Source organism: Panthera uncia, assembly GCF_023721935.1.
Source record: "Panthera uncia isolate 11264 chromosome E2 unlocalized genomic scaffold, Puncia_PCG_1.0 HiC_scaffold_19, whole genome shotgun sequence".
NCBI classification, from domain to species: domain Eukaryota; kingdom Metazoa; phylum Chordata; class Mammalia; order Carnivora; family Felidae; genus Panthera; species Panthera uncia.
Genome location: NW_026057588.1, coordinates 8294994 through 8307229, shown reverse-complemented (window position 1 = coordinate 8307229; position 12236 = coordinate 8294994). Strand labels below are relative to the sequence as shown.

Below are 12236 nucleotides of genomic sequence, written 5' to 3'. Positions count from 1 at the left end.
CTCTACCCTGCCCTCACCGATAACCCCCATAAAGGTGTCCTCTAAATATGGCAGGTCCCGGAAATCCCTCACGGTTTCTCTTATCCTTTCCATCACTTGTCTGTGACGCCCGGGGGCGAGGTGGGTAGGCAGGTATTCCTTTTCCAAGGCGTCCAGCGCGGCCACGACCCTTGGATCACAAATGACACAGCTCCGGGCCCGAAGCAGGCAGCCGGCTAGCGCCGCCACCAGGAGGGCTACTTGGGGACCCATTGAGGCCAGAGGGCTCAGCCCGCACAGAACCCCGGGGAGGGTCCTCCCACCCCACTCGGAGGAGGTGATCGCTAAGGGGAAAGAAGCCTATCCCTGAGACGAAGAGCCCCAGTTTGCAGGGCTCCCACTTCTCCGTTAGGAAACCGAGGTGTCCGGAGTCCCGAGGCACCCTAGACAGCCGCTGCCCGACCTCGACCTTGAATGTTGTAGCGGAACAGCCGAAACCAGGCTGAGGGCTTTTGGAAGGGACGAGCAGGCCACCGTCTTCCACTCGATTTCCCAAGACTGAAAATAAGGATGTTGTTGGGGAGAGGGTGACGTTGGTCACGTGATGTGGAGGGCTTTATGACTGGAGCCAGGGTCACCTTTCACCCCGATCTACAAGGAATTCCCACACCCTCCCCCTTCTACGTTACTACCTGGCCCGCCCCCTCCCCCCCTCCGCCGGACTTCCCTAGAGACGACGCTCCCCGGGAGTTTTCTTGGCCCCGCCCACAAACCCAACTCTGAGTCTGATTGGACGGCAACAAAGGGAGGCTCCGCCTATGGTTCCAGGACAAAGCAGACAGCCCCTCTCAGACTAGAAAGTTCATCTGGTCCCCCCAGACTAGGCCCTCAGTGGTGGGGTTGCCGTGCTGGGGGCTGGGGTGAACTCGTAAGTCTGGGTGGAGGAGAAGGATGGGAGCCTAGCTCGTGGGTGCTGGGATGAAGATTGCTGGAGACGGGCTCTTGGGTGTGGACCCCTGGATGCCTGGGTCTTCCCCTGCCTCAGGTCCCAACAGCACCCCCGCCCTGGTGGCTTCCTGGCCCCACTGTTCCTGTCAGGCTTTGCCCCAGCTCCCAGCACTGGCTGCAGGACAGGAAAAGGCAAGAGGAAACCCATGGTAAATGTGGGGACAGGGTTCCTTGGAGAGGACCGGACCTGGGTGGGGGTGGGGAGAATTAGGTAGGACTGGTCCTTCCCACTTCTAATTCTGGAACTACATCTCAGCCAGTGAGGCCCTGCCACGACGAAGGGACACGGTTCCTGGTCTCTCTTTCTAGGACAGGAGACCAGCCCAGACCTCTCCTCTGGGGAAACCAAAACCGAGGGTCAGACCTGAGGAAATGAACCTGATGTAGAGACAACCAGATAAATCTTTATTTGCGCCTTGGCACTGTGGCCTTTTCCTTTGGAACTTTCCAAACCTTCGGAACCTGGGTTTCTGAAAGCCAACTGTGTGAGCGCTGGTCATGTGACAGCTGGCTCTGTGACAGCCAACTCTGTGGAAGCTGGTCCTGTGGAGCAGCTGCCTTGTCGGTGCGGAATCTGGACTTTATGGAATCGATCACCATCCCAGACCGAAAGCAAAGTACGCTGGGGGACGGTAGGGTGCAAAATGCGGTAACAGATTAGGTCCTGACTGGGGGACACCCCTCCCACCCTCCCTGTATTTGATCCTTTTCTAGCAATGACCCAAGCTTCGCCCATGTAGGTGAGCCCCTCCCAGTTTTCAAACCCCACAAGACCCCTCCCACATTAAGAAGGTGGGGACCCCACCCCTCACGCCAAGCCCTGCCTTCTTCAGTGGTTGGCTCACCCAGTGAAAAATCCTATGATCAGCAGTAAAAAGCACCAGAGCAGCAGCCCCTATCAGAAGGCATGTCTGCATATCCTCTGGGTTTGAACGCTCTGAGGGCACGAGGGTTGGGGAAAGGTCATCCCAGATTTCCTCCTCGGCCTCAGTCCCAATGGCTGGTGACTGGGTTCCAATGGTTGATGGCTGGGTTACAAAGGTTGATGACTTGGAAGTTGTCTCCGCAATGATTCTTTGAGTCAACACCGGTAGAGGAGAGGGAAAGAGCATACCTGGTTGGGTCCCAAAGGCCAGTCATGGCCCAGGCAAGCTATCTCCGCGCCAACCTTCCCCAGCACCCAGGACTTCCAGGGGATAATCAAGACCCTAACTGCAGAAAGCCTGGTCAAGGTGGCTGGGGGCCACACCTAGGGCAGGAAGCCACATCCCAGTGGCTTGAAGCCATGCCCTGAAGCTGACTGTCCCCCCAACACACAACCCTGAATCCCACACTTCAGTCAACTCCCCAGCACTGACCTGTGACTTGAAAACGGATGACCTAGAGTGTGCTCACTCCCGCGGTGCCCAACTCAACAGCGGTAGTTACCTTCGTCCTCTGGCCTCACGAGGGGCTTGGTCAGGGTGAGCCAGTTCCCCTTGTACACCAAGGTCTCAGAATTTCTCCCCGAAATCTAGACCCAAGATCAGGGGGTCACAGAGGTGTCGGGAATTCAGGCCTGGTGTAGTAGCTCCCGGGGATCAATAGAAGTCAAACTTGGTAGGTCATGGGTCACAGGGATTGTGGGAACAAGCCTGTGGATACAGGGGTCGGGGGCTCAGACAAACCTAATGGACTTGGGGTTGAAGGGCCCACCCTGTAAAAGCTGTAATGGAACCCGCCTGTAGCAATTATATGCCAGCGGAGCTCACAGTTCAGGACCAAGTCTTCCTTTTCATGGACGTTGATTTGGCGCCCTGGGATGAGGGGGTGACGGTGGGGTGCTTCCTCATGGTTTCCGGTCCTACCTCAACTCCCTCCCACTGGGTCTGGGCCCCCCATGTTTGCTAGGGTGCCAGCTTGAGTCTCCGCCCTGTCACGACGCCCTCTCTCCTCTGGCTCCACCCCTCTCGCGCCAACCCCTCCCGCTGGCCCCAGCCCTCTCACCTCCGCAATCTGTGGACTTTCGACAAGGGTAAGTGTGCAGCAGGCAAGAATCGCACCACCTCAGAAGCCGCAACAATACACCTGAAGGGGCATGAACGAGGTTGTAATTCGCCCCAAGAAAAGGGGCTACACGGAGAGGGCAGAGCCAAGGTCGGAGGCGGAGTCAGGCCCCTAATCCCTAGAGGTCAGCCCAAGGGGCGGGGCTAGAAGGCAGTCCTCCCTGAAGAGGGGTGTAACCAGTCTCAGGAAAGAGCGCCCAGAGAAGGGGACCCGCGGGCCAGGAAGTCCGCTGTGCAGAAGGACTACTGGGGACCAGGAACCTCTCAGACGTGGGGAAGGAAGAACCACCGAGACCCAAAGCCGGAGGAGAAAGGCTGGGTATTCACGGGGCAAGGATGAAGGATAGAAAACCAGTTCCCATAATCCGGAGTCACCACATTTGTTGGGACAAGAATCTTCATCTGAAGAAAGGGAAGAAATTATTATCAGGTTTCAAAGGTAAAGGACACCAGAGAGGGGGGGCCAAGGAATAGGTGGGGGTTGGGCTCTTGGGTTGGAGGGAGGAAGGACCCGGGTGCCTGGAGCTCTGGGTCCAAGGGAGGGCGCGGTCGGGAGAGGTGAGGGGCTGGACGTAGAGAAGCAGGGGGCTGGGGACAGAGACCCTGGGACTGGTGGAGGAAGGGGCTGTGGTCCCTGACGGAGCCCATCTTCCCTCACCTCCGTGAAACCGAGCGACATCGCGCCGAAACGTTTCCTTTTCCCGAGTCAACATCGCGGAGAACTCCTTCACGAAAGTGTCATCTGGGAAGAAGCAGGGTGACAGGGAGTGCGACCCCTCCGCTCCCCACCCCAGGAATGAGGTGCAGAAAGTTTGCCTCTGTCTGAAGGGCATGCCAATTCCGGTTGGGGACTTCTCAGGGAGCGATAATGAAATTGAATGACCACTTAACCATGCCGGCCACTGAGCTAAGCGAGGGCTGGTGTCCAGGCACCGTTATGATCCATTTTAGAGGCAGAGAACCTCCTCCAAGGCCACGCAGCTAGGGGATGACTGGGCAGGTATTTGAAGCTAGGCAGTTTGACTCCAGAGCCAAAGATTCTGGAGCTTCTCCCCCCACCCCCCACCCCCCATCTGTGTGCATTTACCTCTTAAACCACGGTTTGTGATAAGTTTCACACTCCTCAGAAAACTTGACGCTGCCATTTTCATTGTGGCCTCATCTGGAGGGGAACAGGGGATGCGGGGAGGGGAGCTCTAACCTCAGATTCCAAGCCTTAAGGTCTCCTTGGCTCAGCTAGTGTTACAAACTACAATACCCATGTGGCCGCTGGGCAAGGATGGGGCTGTAAAGCGATTGCCCGCCCGTTGCCTGCTGGGAGTTGTAGTTTTTATCCAAAATGGCAAGGTAAGGCCTATAGGGGAAGTGTATTCCTAGCCCTGGCAAGGCCTGGATTCTGCATCCCAGCCTTCTCCATTTCTGAACCCGGTAGACTTTGCCCTCAGCGCTTCCCGTTTCTCCACGCCTGCCCCCTCCTGCAGCAATCCTAGCCCCAGACCCTTCCTTTTGCAGGACCCAGGGTTCCCAGGCTCTAAGCTCCCCTCACCGACAGCCCCATATAATGGAGGCTTTAAATGTGGCAGGTCCTTGAAATTCCTCACGGTTTCTCTTATTGTTTTCATCACTTGTCTGTGACGTTTGGGGTCACAGAGAGAAAAGGGTCTCCTGGTACTAAAGCCTGTCAACTTGAACAGATGAGCAAATGGCATGTTTTTTCCACCAAAGAAGAATTAGGCGGTCCGTGTCAGGCTGGAGAAGATAGGGAATTTCCCTAAAATGAATGGAGTTTCGGCAGCTGCTGGGGAATATTCCGTAAAGTCCCAGACCCGAGAGAGACTAATCACAATTACCTCCGATTGTAGCCGTTAACCCAGGAAATGAATGAGGGAGAAGCCCTCACACCGGTTAGGAGGAGGAACAGAGAAAGAGTCAGTGTCCCCTTGGTTGGAAATGGCCTGTGTTTCCTCCAACAGCCTGGATTCACTTAGAGGAGGCCTATTTAGACATCCAATATGTCAGGAGGGAGTTTACCAGCCAAATACACTTTGGCAAACACATTCTGCAAGAGGCCTTTGGGTCTGGGTCGTGATTTAGATCTGTGAAGGCCTGGACCTAGGGTACCTCTGTCCATTTGCCCTGTTTACTGCAGAAGAGATCTAACTGCTAGATCCTATGGACGCCATGCAATATTACAGGAGATCAATCCTTTCCTAAATTTTGCAATCCAAATTGTTTCCAGTGGGTTAAAAGACATCCCAGGGGAGACTCCTTGGAGACAGAGGAGGAGCTCCCATGCTTCTCCTAGAGAGAAAGCCTCTATTATCCTGAGAACCGCCCCACCCCCTGGCTCCCTGGTGGTGTCCCAGGCACAGGAAATGTCAGAGGTTCCCGGTGCCAAAGCGACCCGACACAACCCTCAAACGAAATCGCTGTGACCACCGACTAGCCGATTAAGGGCTCCTAAAAGAGGGATGTTAGCATCCCTTCGCTTCCCCCTGACTACAGAAGGGTGTCTGACCTATGGACCAAATTTGCCTTGCTGAGAAGGACAGTCAACTGTCATTTAGAGCCCGTGGAAAACACTGGAAAAGTTTTGCAAGGGGGAATGACCCAATTTGGTAATTTAAGTAGCAGTTAGTAGAGGACACTGATTGAAAACAGTAAAGACAGAAATCCACCACGATCTAAGTGACATTCCAACACGTAAGGCCTTCACAGCCAACTTCCCTAAGAAACGGTCCCCGGTTCAATGTCCTTTCAATCGAGTAGTGGTTTCGCCAGCTCTCCGTGGGAGGTTCCGAGGCTAGAAGCAGCTAGACCAGAAATGTGGAGGGGATCACCTTGGACCAATGAGGAAGATACCTCACACGGGAATCATAAGATTGGCAGCCGTGTTAGTCCACTTGGCTACTTGGACAGGTGGCTGTCCCATGCACAAGACAGACAACTTTGCCTGAAGACAGGAGTAAAGAGAGGGCACCAAGTTTCTGGGTCTCATTACCACCCCACCCAGGTAGTAATATCCAGCCAAAAGACAGGCTTTCTCCTCCCCATAGAGTAGACACGGGCTAGAGGATCGCAGCCTGAGCAATCCACATGAAAAGGGTTCCAGTAAGCCCCTAAAATGAGAGTAAAGGAAGAAAAGACAAAGTACCTCAGGAGTGCCTGAGGAATGTCACCTATATCCCACCAGGGGGTGGGGAGTGCTAGCTTCTATGTTGCTCTCAGCCTGCCTTATGCTCCCTCAACTAAGTCTGAGGGAGGAGGGGTCTGGACTTCAGGGTCCTTGGTTCTTACCCTGCTTCAGGTCCCAATAGCACCCCAGGGCCCTGGCTCTGTTGGTCCTGGTTGCTTCCTGACCCCGCTGTTCCCCTTCAGCCTTTGCCTCTGCCCAGGCTCCCAGTACTGGCTGGGGATCCAGAAAAGACAAGAGCAAACCTGGCAGGAAGAGCTGGGAGGGGGCATCCTGTGAGAGGACGGGCCTGAGGGAGGAGATCTGGGTAGGGCTGGTCCTTCCCCACTCCTTGATTCCAGAATTACATCTCAGCCAGGTGGCCCTGTCATGATGAAGGGACGCATGTTCCCAGGCTCTCCTTCTAGGACAGGAGACCAGCCCGAGTTCTCTCGGAAACCAAGAGTGAGGATCAGAGCAAAGGAAATGAGTCCGGTATTTAGACAACCAGATAAATCTTTATTTGTGCCACGGTACTGTGGCCTTTTCCTTCGGTACCTTCGGAACCTGCTCCTGTGAAGGCTGACTCTTTGGGACCTAGCCCGATGGAAGACCCGCCCTGTCAGCAGAGAACCAGGTATTCATGGAATCGATCACCTTCCCAGGCCGAAAGCAAAGGACGCTGGGGGAGGGTGGGGTGCAAATAGCAGAACCAGATTAGGTCCTGAGTGAGGGACACTCCTCCCAGCCTCCCTATATTGGATCTTATTCTCGCAATGACCCCAACTTAGTCGGCAGAGGTAAGCCCCACCCCATCCCCAAGAGAACAACCTCCTCCATTTGGAGGGTGGACATCCCGCCCCTTGCTCCAAGCCCTGACTTCTTCCGTGGGCGACTCACGCGGTGAGAATGCCGATGATCAGCACCACAAACCCCCAGATCAGCAGCCCTATGAGACGGCCTCTCAGCTTATTCTCCGACTTCGGGTACTCTACCCTCCCGAGAGTTAGGGACAGGTCATGCCCGATCTCAGCCAGGGTTCCACTGGTTGATGACTGGGTTACAGACATTGAAGGCTGGGTTACAAAGGTTGAAGACTTGGACGTTGTCTCCACAATGATTCTTTGAGGCAACACTGACAGAAGAAAGGGAAAGAGCAGACCTGAGAGGGTCCCAAGGGCCCTTCGTGGCCCAGGCAAGCTATCTCCACGCCAACCTTCCCCAAACCCAGGCCTTCCAGGAGATAATCAGGACCCTAACTGCAGGAAGCATGGTCCAGGTGAGCAGTGGCCACGCCCAGGACAGGAAGCCACACCCCCATGGCCGGAATCCACATCCCACAGGGAAGTTTTAACCCGCAGGCCACGCCCTGAAGATGGCTGTACCCCAAACCCACGAAACTGAACCCCACACTTCTGTCGACTCCCCAGCACTGACCTGTGACTTCAAAATGGATGATCGTGGATGGGCCATGTCGCTCAGTGCCCAACTCGCAGCGGTAGGTACCTGCATCCTCTGGCCCCACGAGGGGCTTGGTCAGGGTGGGTCGTTTCCCCTTGTACACCAAGGTCTCAGAATTGCTCCCCCAAACCTAGACCCAAGTTCAAGAGATCACAGAGGCCTGGGGAATTCAGGCCTTAGGGAGAACAGAGGTGAGATCATCACGGGATCTCAGTGGGGAAGATGGGAATCCAGGGTGTACTGGTAAGGGCATGGGGTCCCCGGGGATCCGTAGAAGGCAAACTTGGTAGGTCGTGGGTCATGGGGATTGTGGGAACAAGCTTGTGGATACAGGGGTCGGCGCTCACACAAGCCTAATGGACTTGGGGTTGAAAGTCCCACCCTGTAAAAGCTGTAGTTGGTCAGGCCTTCAGATAATTTATGCCAGTTGAGCTCACAGTCCAGGACCAAGTCTTCCTTTTCGTGGACGTTGATTTGGCGCACTGGGGACAAAGGTTATGGTGGGGTGGGTGCTTCCTCATGGTTCCAGGCCCTCCATCAACTCCCTCCCACTGGGTCCAGGCCCTTCTTTGCTAACAGGCAGGCTTCAGTCTCCGCCCTGTCAAGACTCCCTCTCTCCTCCGGCTCCGCCTCTCCTGCGCCAACCCCTCCCGTTGGCCCCAGCCTCTCACCTCCGCAATCTGTGGACTTTCGACAAAGGTAAAGGTGCTTTCTGCATATGTGGCACCAGAGCAGAAGCTGCAACATCGTACCTGAGGGGAGAGATCAAGGCTCTATTTATCCTAACAGAGGAGACTAACAGTAGAGGGCAGGGTCAAGGGCTGGGGAGGGATCAGGCGCCTAATCCCTAGAGGTCAGCCCAAGGGGCGGGGCTAGAAGGCAGACCTGCCTGAAGAGGGATCTAACCGGGCTCAGTGAGGAGCCCACAAGGAATAGGACCCGTTGCCCAGGAGTCTGCTGTGCAGAAGGACTACTGGGGACCAGGAACCTCTCAGACGTGGGGAAGGAAGAACCATCGAGACCCAAAGCAGGAGGAGAAAGGCTGGGTATTCACGGGGCAAGGATGAAGGATAAAAAAACCATCTTCCATAATCTGGACTCACCACATTTGTTGGGACAGAAATCTGCCTCAGAAGGAAGAAAAAAATAACGGTATCAGATTTCTAAGCTAAAGGACATGAGAGAGGGGGAGAAGGAATAGGTGGGGGTTTGGGCTCTTGGGTTGGAGGGAGGAAGGACCCGGGTGCCTGGAGCTCTGGGTCCAAGGGAGGGCGCGGTCGGGAGAGGTAAGGGGATGGACATAGAAAGCAGGGGCTGGGGACATAGACCCTGGGACTGGTGGAGGAAGGGGCTGTGGTCCCGTACAGAACCCATATTCCCTCACCCTCTCTTTGGAACCGAGTGACGTAGCTCTGAAAACTTTCTTTTTCCCGAATCAACATCTCAGAGAACTCCTTCTCTAAAGTGTCATCTGGGAAGAAGCAGGGTGACGTAAAGTGCTTCCCCTCCGCTCCCCACCCCAGGAGTGAGCTACAGGAAGTTTCCTCTGTCTGAAGGGCATGCCAATTCCCGTTGGGGACTTCTCAGGGAGCGATAATGAAATTGAATGACCACTTAACCATGCCGGCCACTGAGCTAAGCGAGAGCCGGTGTCCAGGCACCGTTATGATCCATTTTAAAGGTGGAAAACTTCCCGCAAAGCCACACAGCTAGGGGATGACTGGGCAGGTATTTCAAGCTAGGCAGTTTGACTCCAGAGCCAAAGATTCTGGAGCTTCTCCCCCCGCCCATCTGTGTGCATTTACCTCTTAAACCACGGTTTGTGATATATTTCACACTCCTCAGAAAACTCAAGACTGACGTTTCCATTGTGGCTTCATCTGGAGGGACACAGGGGATGCGGGGAGGGGAGACAGAACCTCGGATTCCAAACCTTAAGCTCTCTTGGCTCAGCTAGCGTTACAAACTACAATACCCATGTGGCCACTGGGCAAGGATGGGGCTGTAAAGCGATTGCCCGCCCGTTGCCTGCTGGGAGTTGTAGTTTTTATCCAAAATGGCAAGGCAAGGCGTAGGGAAAGTGTATTCCTAGCCTTGGCAAGGCCTGGATTCTGCATCCCAGCCTTCTCCATGCCTGAACCCAGTAGACTCTGCCTTCAGCTCTTCCCTCCCGTCCCCCCCCCCGCCTCGCCCCTAGCAATCCTAGGACTAGACCCCTCGTTTCCCATGACCCAGGGTTCCCACGCTCTACCCTGCCCTCACCGATAACCCCGATAAAGGAACGCTGTAAATTTGGCAGTTTGGTGAAATTCCCCACGGTTGCTTTTATCGTTCTCATCACTTCTCTGTGACGCTCGGGCGCCAGGTGGGTAGGCAGGTATTCCTTATCGAAGGAGTCCAGCGCGGCCACGACCCTTCGATCACACGTGACACAGCTCCGGGCAGGAAGCAGGCAGCCGGCTAGCGCCGCCACCAGGAGGGCAACTTGGGGACCCATTTCCCCAGGGCGCTCAGCCCCAGCAGAACCCACCAGGACTATCTGGACTTTATGGGGAGGGTCCGCCCACCCCACACGGAGGAGGAAGTGATCGCTAAGGGGAAAGAACCCCTTCCCGGAGACTAAGACCCCCAATTTGTAGGTCTCCCACTTCTCGGTTAGGAAACCGAGGAGTCCGGAGTCCCGATGCACACTGAGCAGCCGCTGCCCGACCTTGAACTTGTCCGTTGACCCTCGAATACAACTAGGGTTTGCTGAAGAGCGGAATCTAGGCTGAGGGCATTCAGAGGGACGAGCCGGCCACGTCCTTCCACTCTGTTACGCCACGACTGAAATTAAGGATGTCGTTGGGGCGAAGGTGAGGTGGCTCACGTGATGCAGAGAGCTTTATGACTGGAGTCAGACCTGAAGATCGCCTCCATGTGCAAGGAAATCCCACAGCGTTTCCCTTCTAGCTTTCCACACAGGCCCCCGACTTACCTAGAGACAATCCAGGAGTGTCCTTGGCCCCGCCCACAAACCCAACTCTGAGTCTGATTGGACGGCAACAAAGGGAGACTCCGCCTATAGTTCCAGGATAACGCCCTCCGCCCCCTCTCTACTAGAACTTTTTTCTGGTTCCTCCCAGATGAGGCCCCCGTGTGGTCGCGTTGGGGTGGAGGGGGTGGGGTCAGACTAAAGAGTCTCGGTGGAGGAGAAAGATGGGAGCTTAGCTCCTGGGAACTGGCGTGGAAGATGGCTGGGGACTTGGTCTTGGGTCTGATGGAGGAGGCGTGTGGACCCCTGGGTCCCTGCCTCAGGCCCCAACAGCACCCGGCGCCCTGGCTCCGTAGGCCTGGTTAGTTCAGACCCCACTGTTCCCATTCAGCCATTGCCTCTGCCCCGGCTCCCAACACTGGCTGGGGGACAGGAAAAGGCAGTGGAAACCCACTGGAAGAGTGTGGACGGGTTGTCATGTGAGGGGTCGGGCCTGGGAGAGGAGATCTGGGTAGGGCTGGCCCTTGATTCGGGAATCACTCCTTGATTCTGGAAGTGCATCTCAGCCAGGTGGCCCTGCCACGCCGAAGGGACCCGGGTTCCCAGTCTATCCTTGTAGGACAGGAGACCCGCCCCAGAGCTCTCCTCTCGGGAAGCCAAAACTGAGAATCTGAACGGAGAAAATGAATCCGATATTTAGGCAATCAGATAAATCTTTATTTAAGCCTTGGTGCTGTGGCCTTTTTCTTCGTTCGGTACCTTGGGAAGCTGGGTCTGTGACACCTGGCTCTGTGATAGCTGGGTCTGTGACAGCGGACTTTGTGGACCCTGGTCCTCTGGGGCTGCTGCCTTGTCAGTACGGACCCAGGACTTGACGGAATCGATCAGGGTCCCAGACCTAAAGCAAAGTACGCTGGGGAAGGGTGCGGTGCAATCGTGTAAGCAGATTAGGTCCTGAGTGAAGGACACCCCTCCCAGCCTCCCTAGATCTGATCCTTTTCTATGACCCAAGCTTCGCCGCCCTGGGTAAGCACGCCCCTCTTTTCTAAGCCCCTCCCCCTAACACCTCCTCCTACGTTAGGACTTTGGAGACCCCGCCCCTCGCCCCAAGCCCTGCCTTCTCCGGGAGGCGGCTCACGAGGTGGCAAAGCCGATGATCAGAAACGCAAAGCGCCAGATCAGCATCTCGAACAGAAAGCCTCTCAGCGCGTCCTTGGGATTCAGACACTCTGTCGGCTTGAGGGATCGAAACCGCTGATACTGGGTCCCGGGGTTTGATTTCGGGATCTCCTCGATGACTCTTTTGGGCAACACTGACAGAGGAGAGAGAAGGAGCAGTCCTGGGAGGGCCGGTCGTGGCCCAGGCAAGCTCTGTCCACGCCACCCTTCCCCAGGACCCGGGCCTCCCAGGAGATAAGCACGCCCCTCACTGCCTGAAGCCAGGCCACTGTGAGAGGTGGCCGCACCCTGGGCAGGAAGCCACACCCCCTTGGCCTGAAACCACACCCCGACAGACAGTTAGGCCCCCCAGGTCGCTCGCTGAAGCTGACTGCCCCCCAGACCGAGGACCCTGAGTCCCATACGTCTGTCGACTCCC

At 55.9% G+C, this 12236-nt stretch overlaps 2 protein-coding genes and 2 long non-coding RNA genes across 12 annotated transcripts in view; 2 read left to right on the top strand and 2 right to left on the bottom strand.

Moving 5' to 3' along the window:
• LOC125915149 (izumo sperm-egg fusion protein 1-like) overlaps window positions 1-10633 on the bottom strand; it is a 12221-nt gene extending 1588 nt beyond the window's left edge. The window contains exons 1-9 of one of the 8 annotated variants that reach the window (XM_049620825.1): window positions 9928-10624; window positions 9471-9545; window positions 9050-9136; window positions 8769-8789; window positions 8337-8417; window positions 8047-8147; window positions 7642-7795; window positions 7105-7339; window positions 6703-6886 (exon numbers count right to left, since the gene is read on the bottom strand). In XM_049620825.1, the coding sequence (XP_049476782.1) occupies window positions 6802-6886; window positions 7105-7339; window positions 7642-7795; window positions 8047-8147; window positions 8337-8417; window positions 8769-8789; window positions 9050-9136; window positions 9471-9545; window positions 9928-10162 (1074 nt within the window). In that variant the 5' untranslated portion in view covers window positions 10163-10624 and the 3' untranslated portion in view covers window positions 6703-6801. Of the gene's footprint in view, window positions 1-2973; window positions 3055-3407; window positions 3435-3685; window positions 3775-6702; window positions 6887-7104; window positions 7340-7641; window positions 7796-8046; window positions 8148-8336; window positions 8418-8768; window positions 8790-9049; window positions 9137-9470; window positions 9546-9927 lie in introns of those variants that run through there. The other 7 variants (XM_049620822.1, XM_049620819.1, XM_049620823.1 and 4 more) reach the window with 7 other exon arrangements.
• LOC125915153 (uncharacterized) lies at window positions 257-1409 on the top strand. 2 transcript variants are annotated; one of them, XR_007455579.1, is made up of 2 exons: window positions 257-1136; window positions 1297-1409. It is a non-coding gene; the product is annotated as an uncharacterized LOC125915153 (long non-coding RNA). The 2 variants fall into 2 exon arrangements; XR_007455581.1 differs by having other exon boundaries at window positions 1244-1409.
• On the top strand, window positions 1971-8755 carry LOC125915154 (uncharacterized). The gene is made up of 3 exons (XR_007455582.1): window positions 1971-2028; window positions 7294-7702; window positions 8227-8755. It is a non-coding gene; the product is annotated as an uncharacterized LOC125915154 (long non-coding RNA).
• Window positions 10634-11334: 701 nt separating the features above from the next.
• The window catches only part of LOC125915151 (izumo sperm-egg fusion protein 1-like), a 4354-nt gene continuing 3452 nt past the window's right edge, over window positions 11335-12236 (bottom strand). The window contains exons 8-9 of the mRNA XM_049620826.1: window positions 11778-11952; window positions 11335-11552 (exon numbers count right to left, since the gene is read on the bottom strand). Coding sequence (XP_049476783.1) covers window positions 11360-11552; window positions 11778-11952 — 368 coding nt within the window. The 3' untranslated portion in view covers window positions 11335-11359. The remainder of the gene's footprint in view (window positions 11553-11777; window positions 11953-12236) is intronic.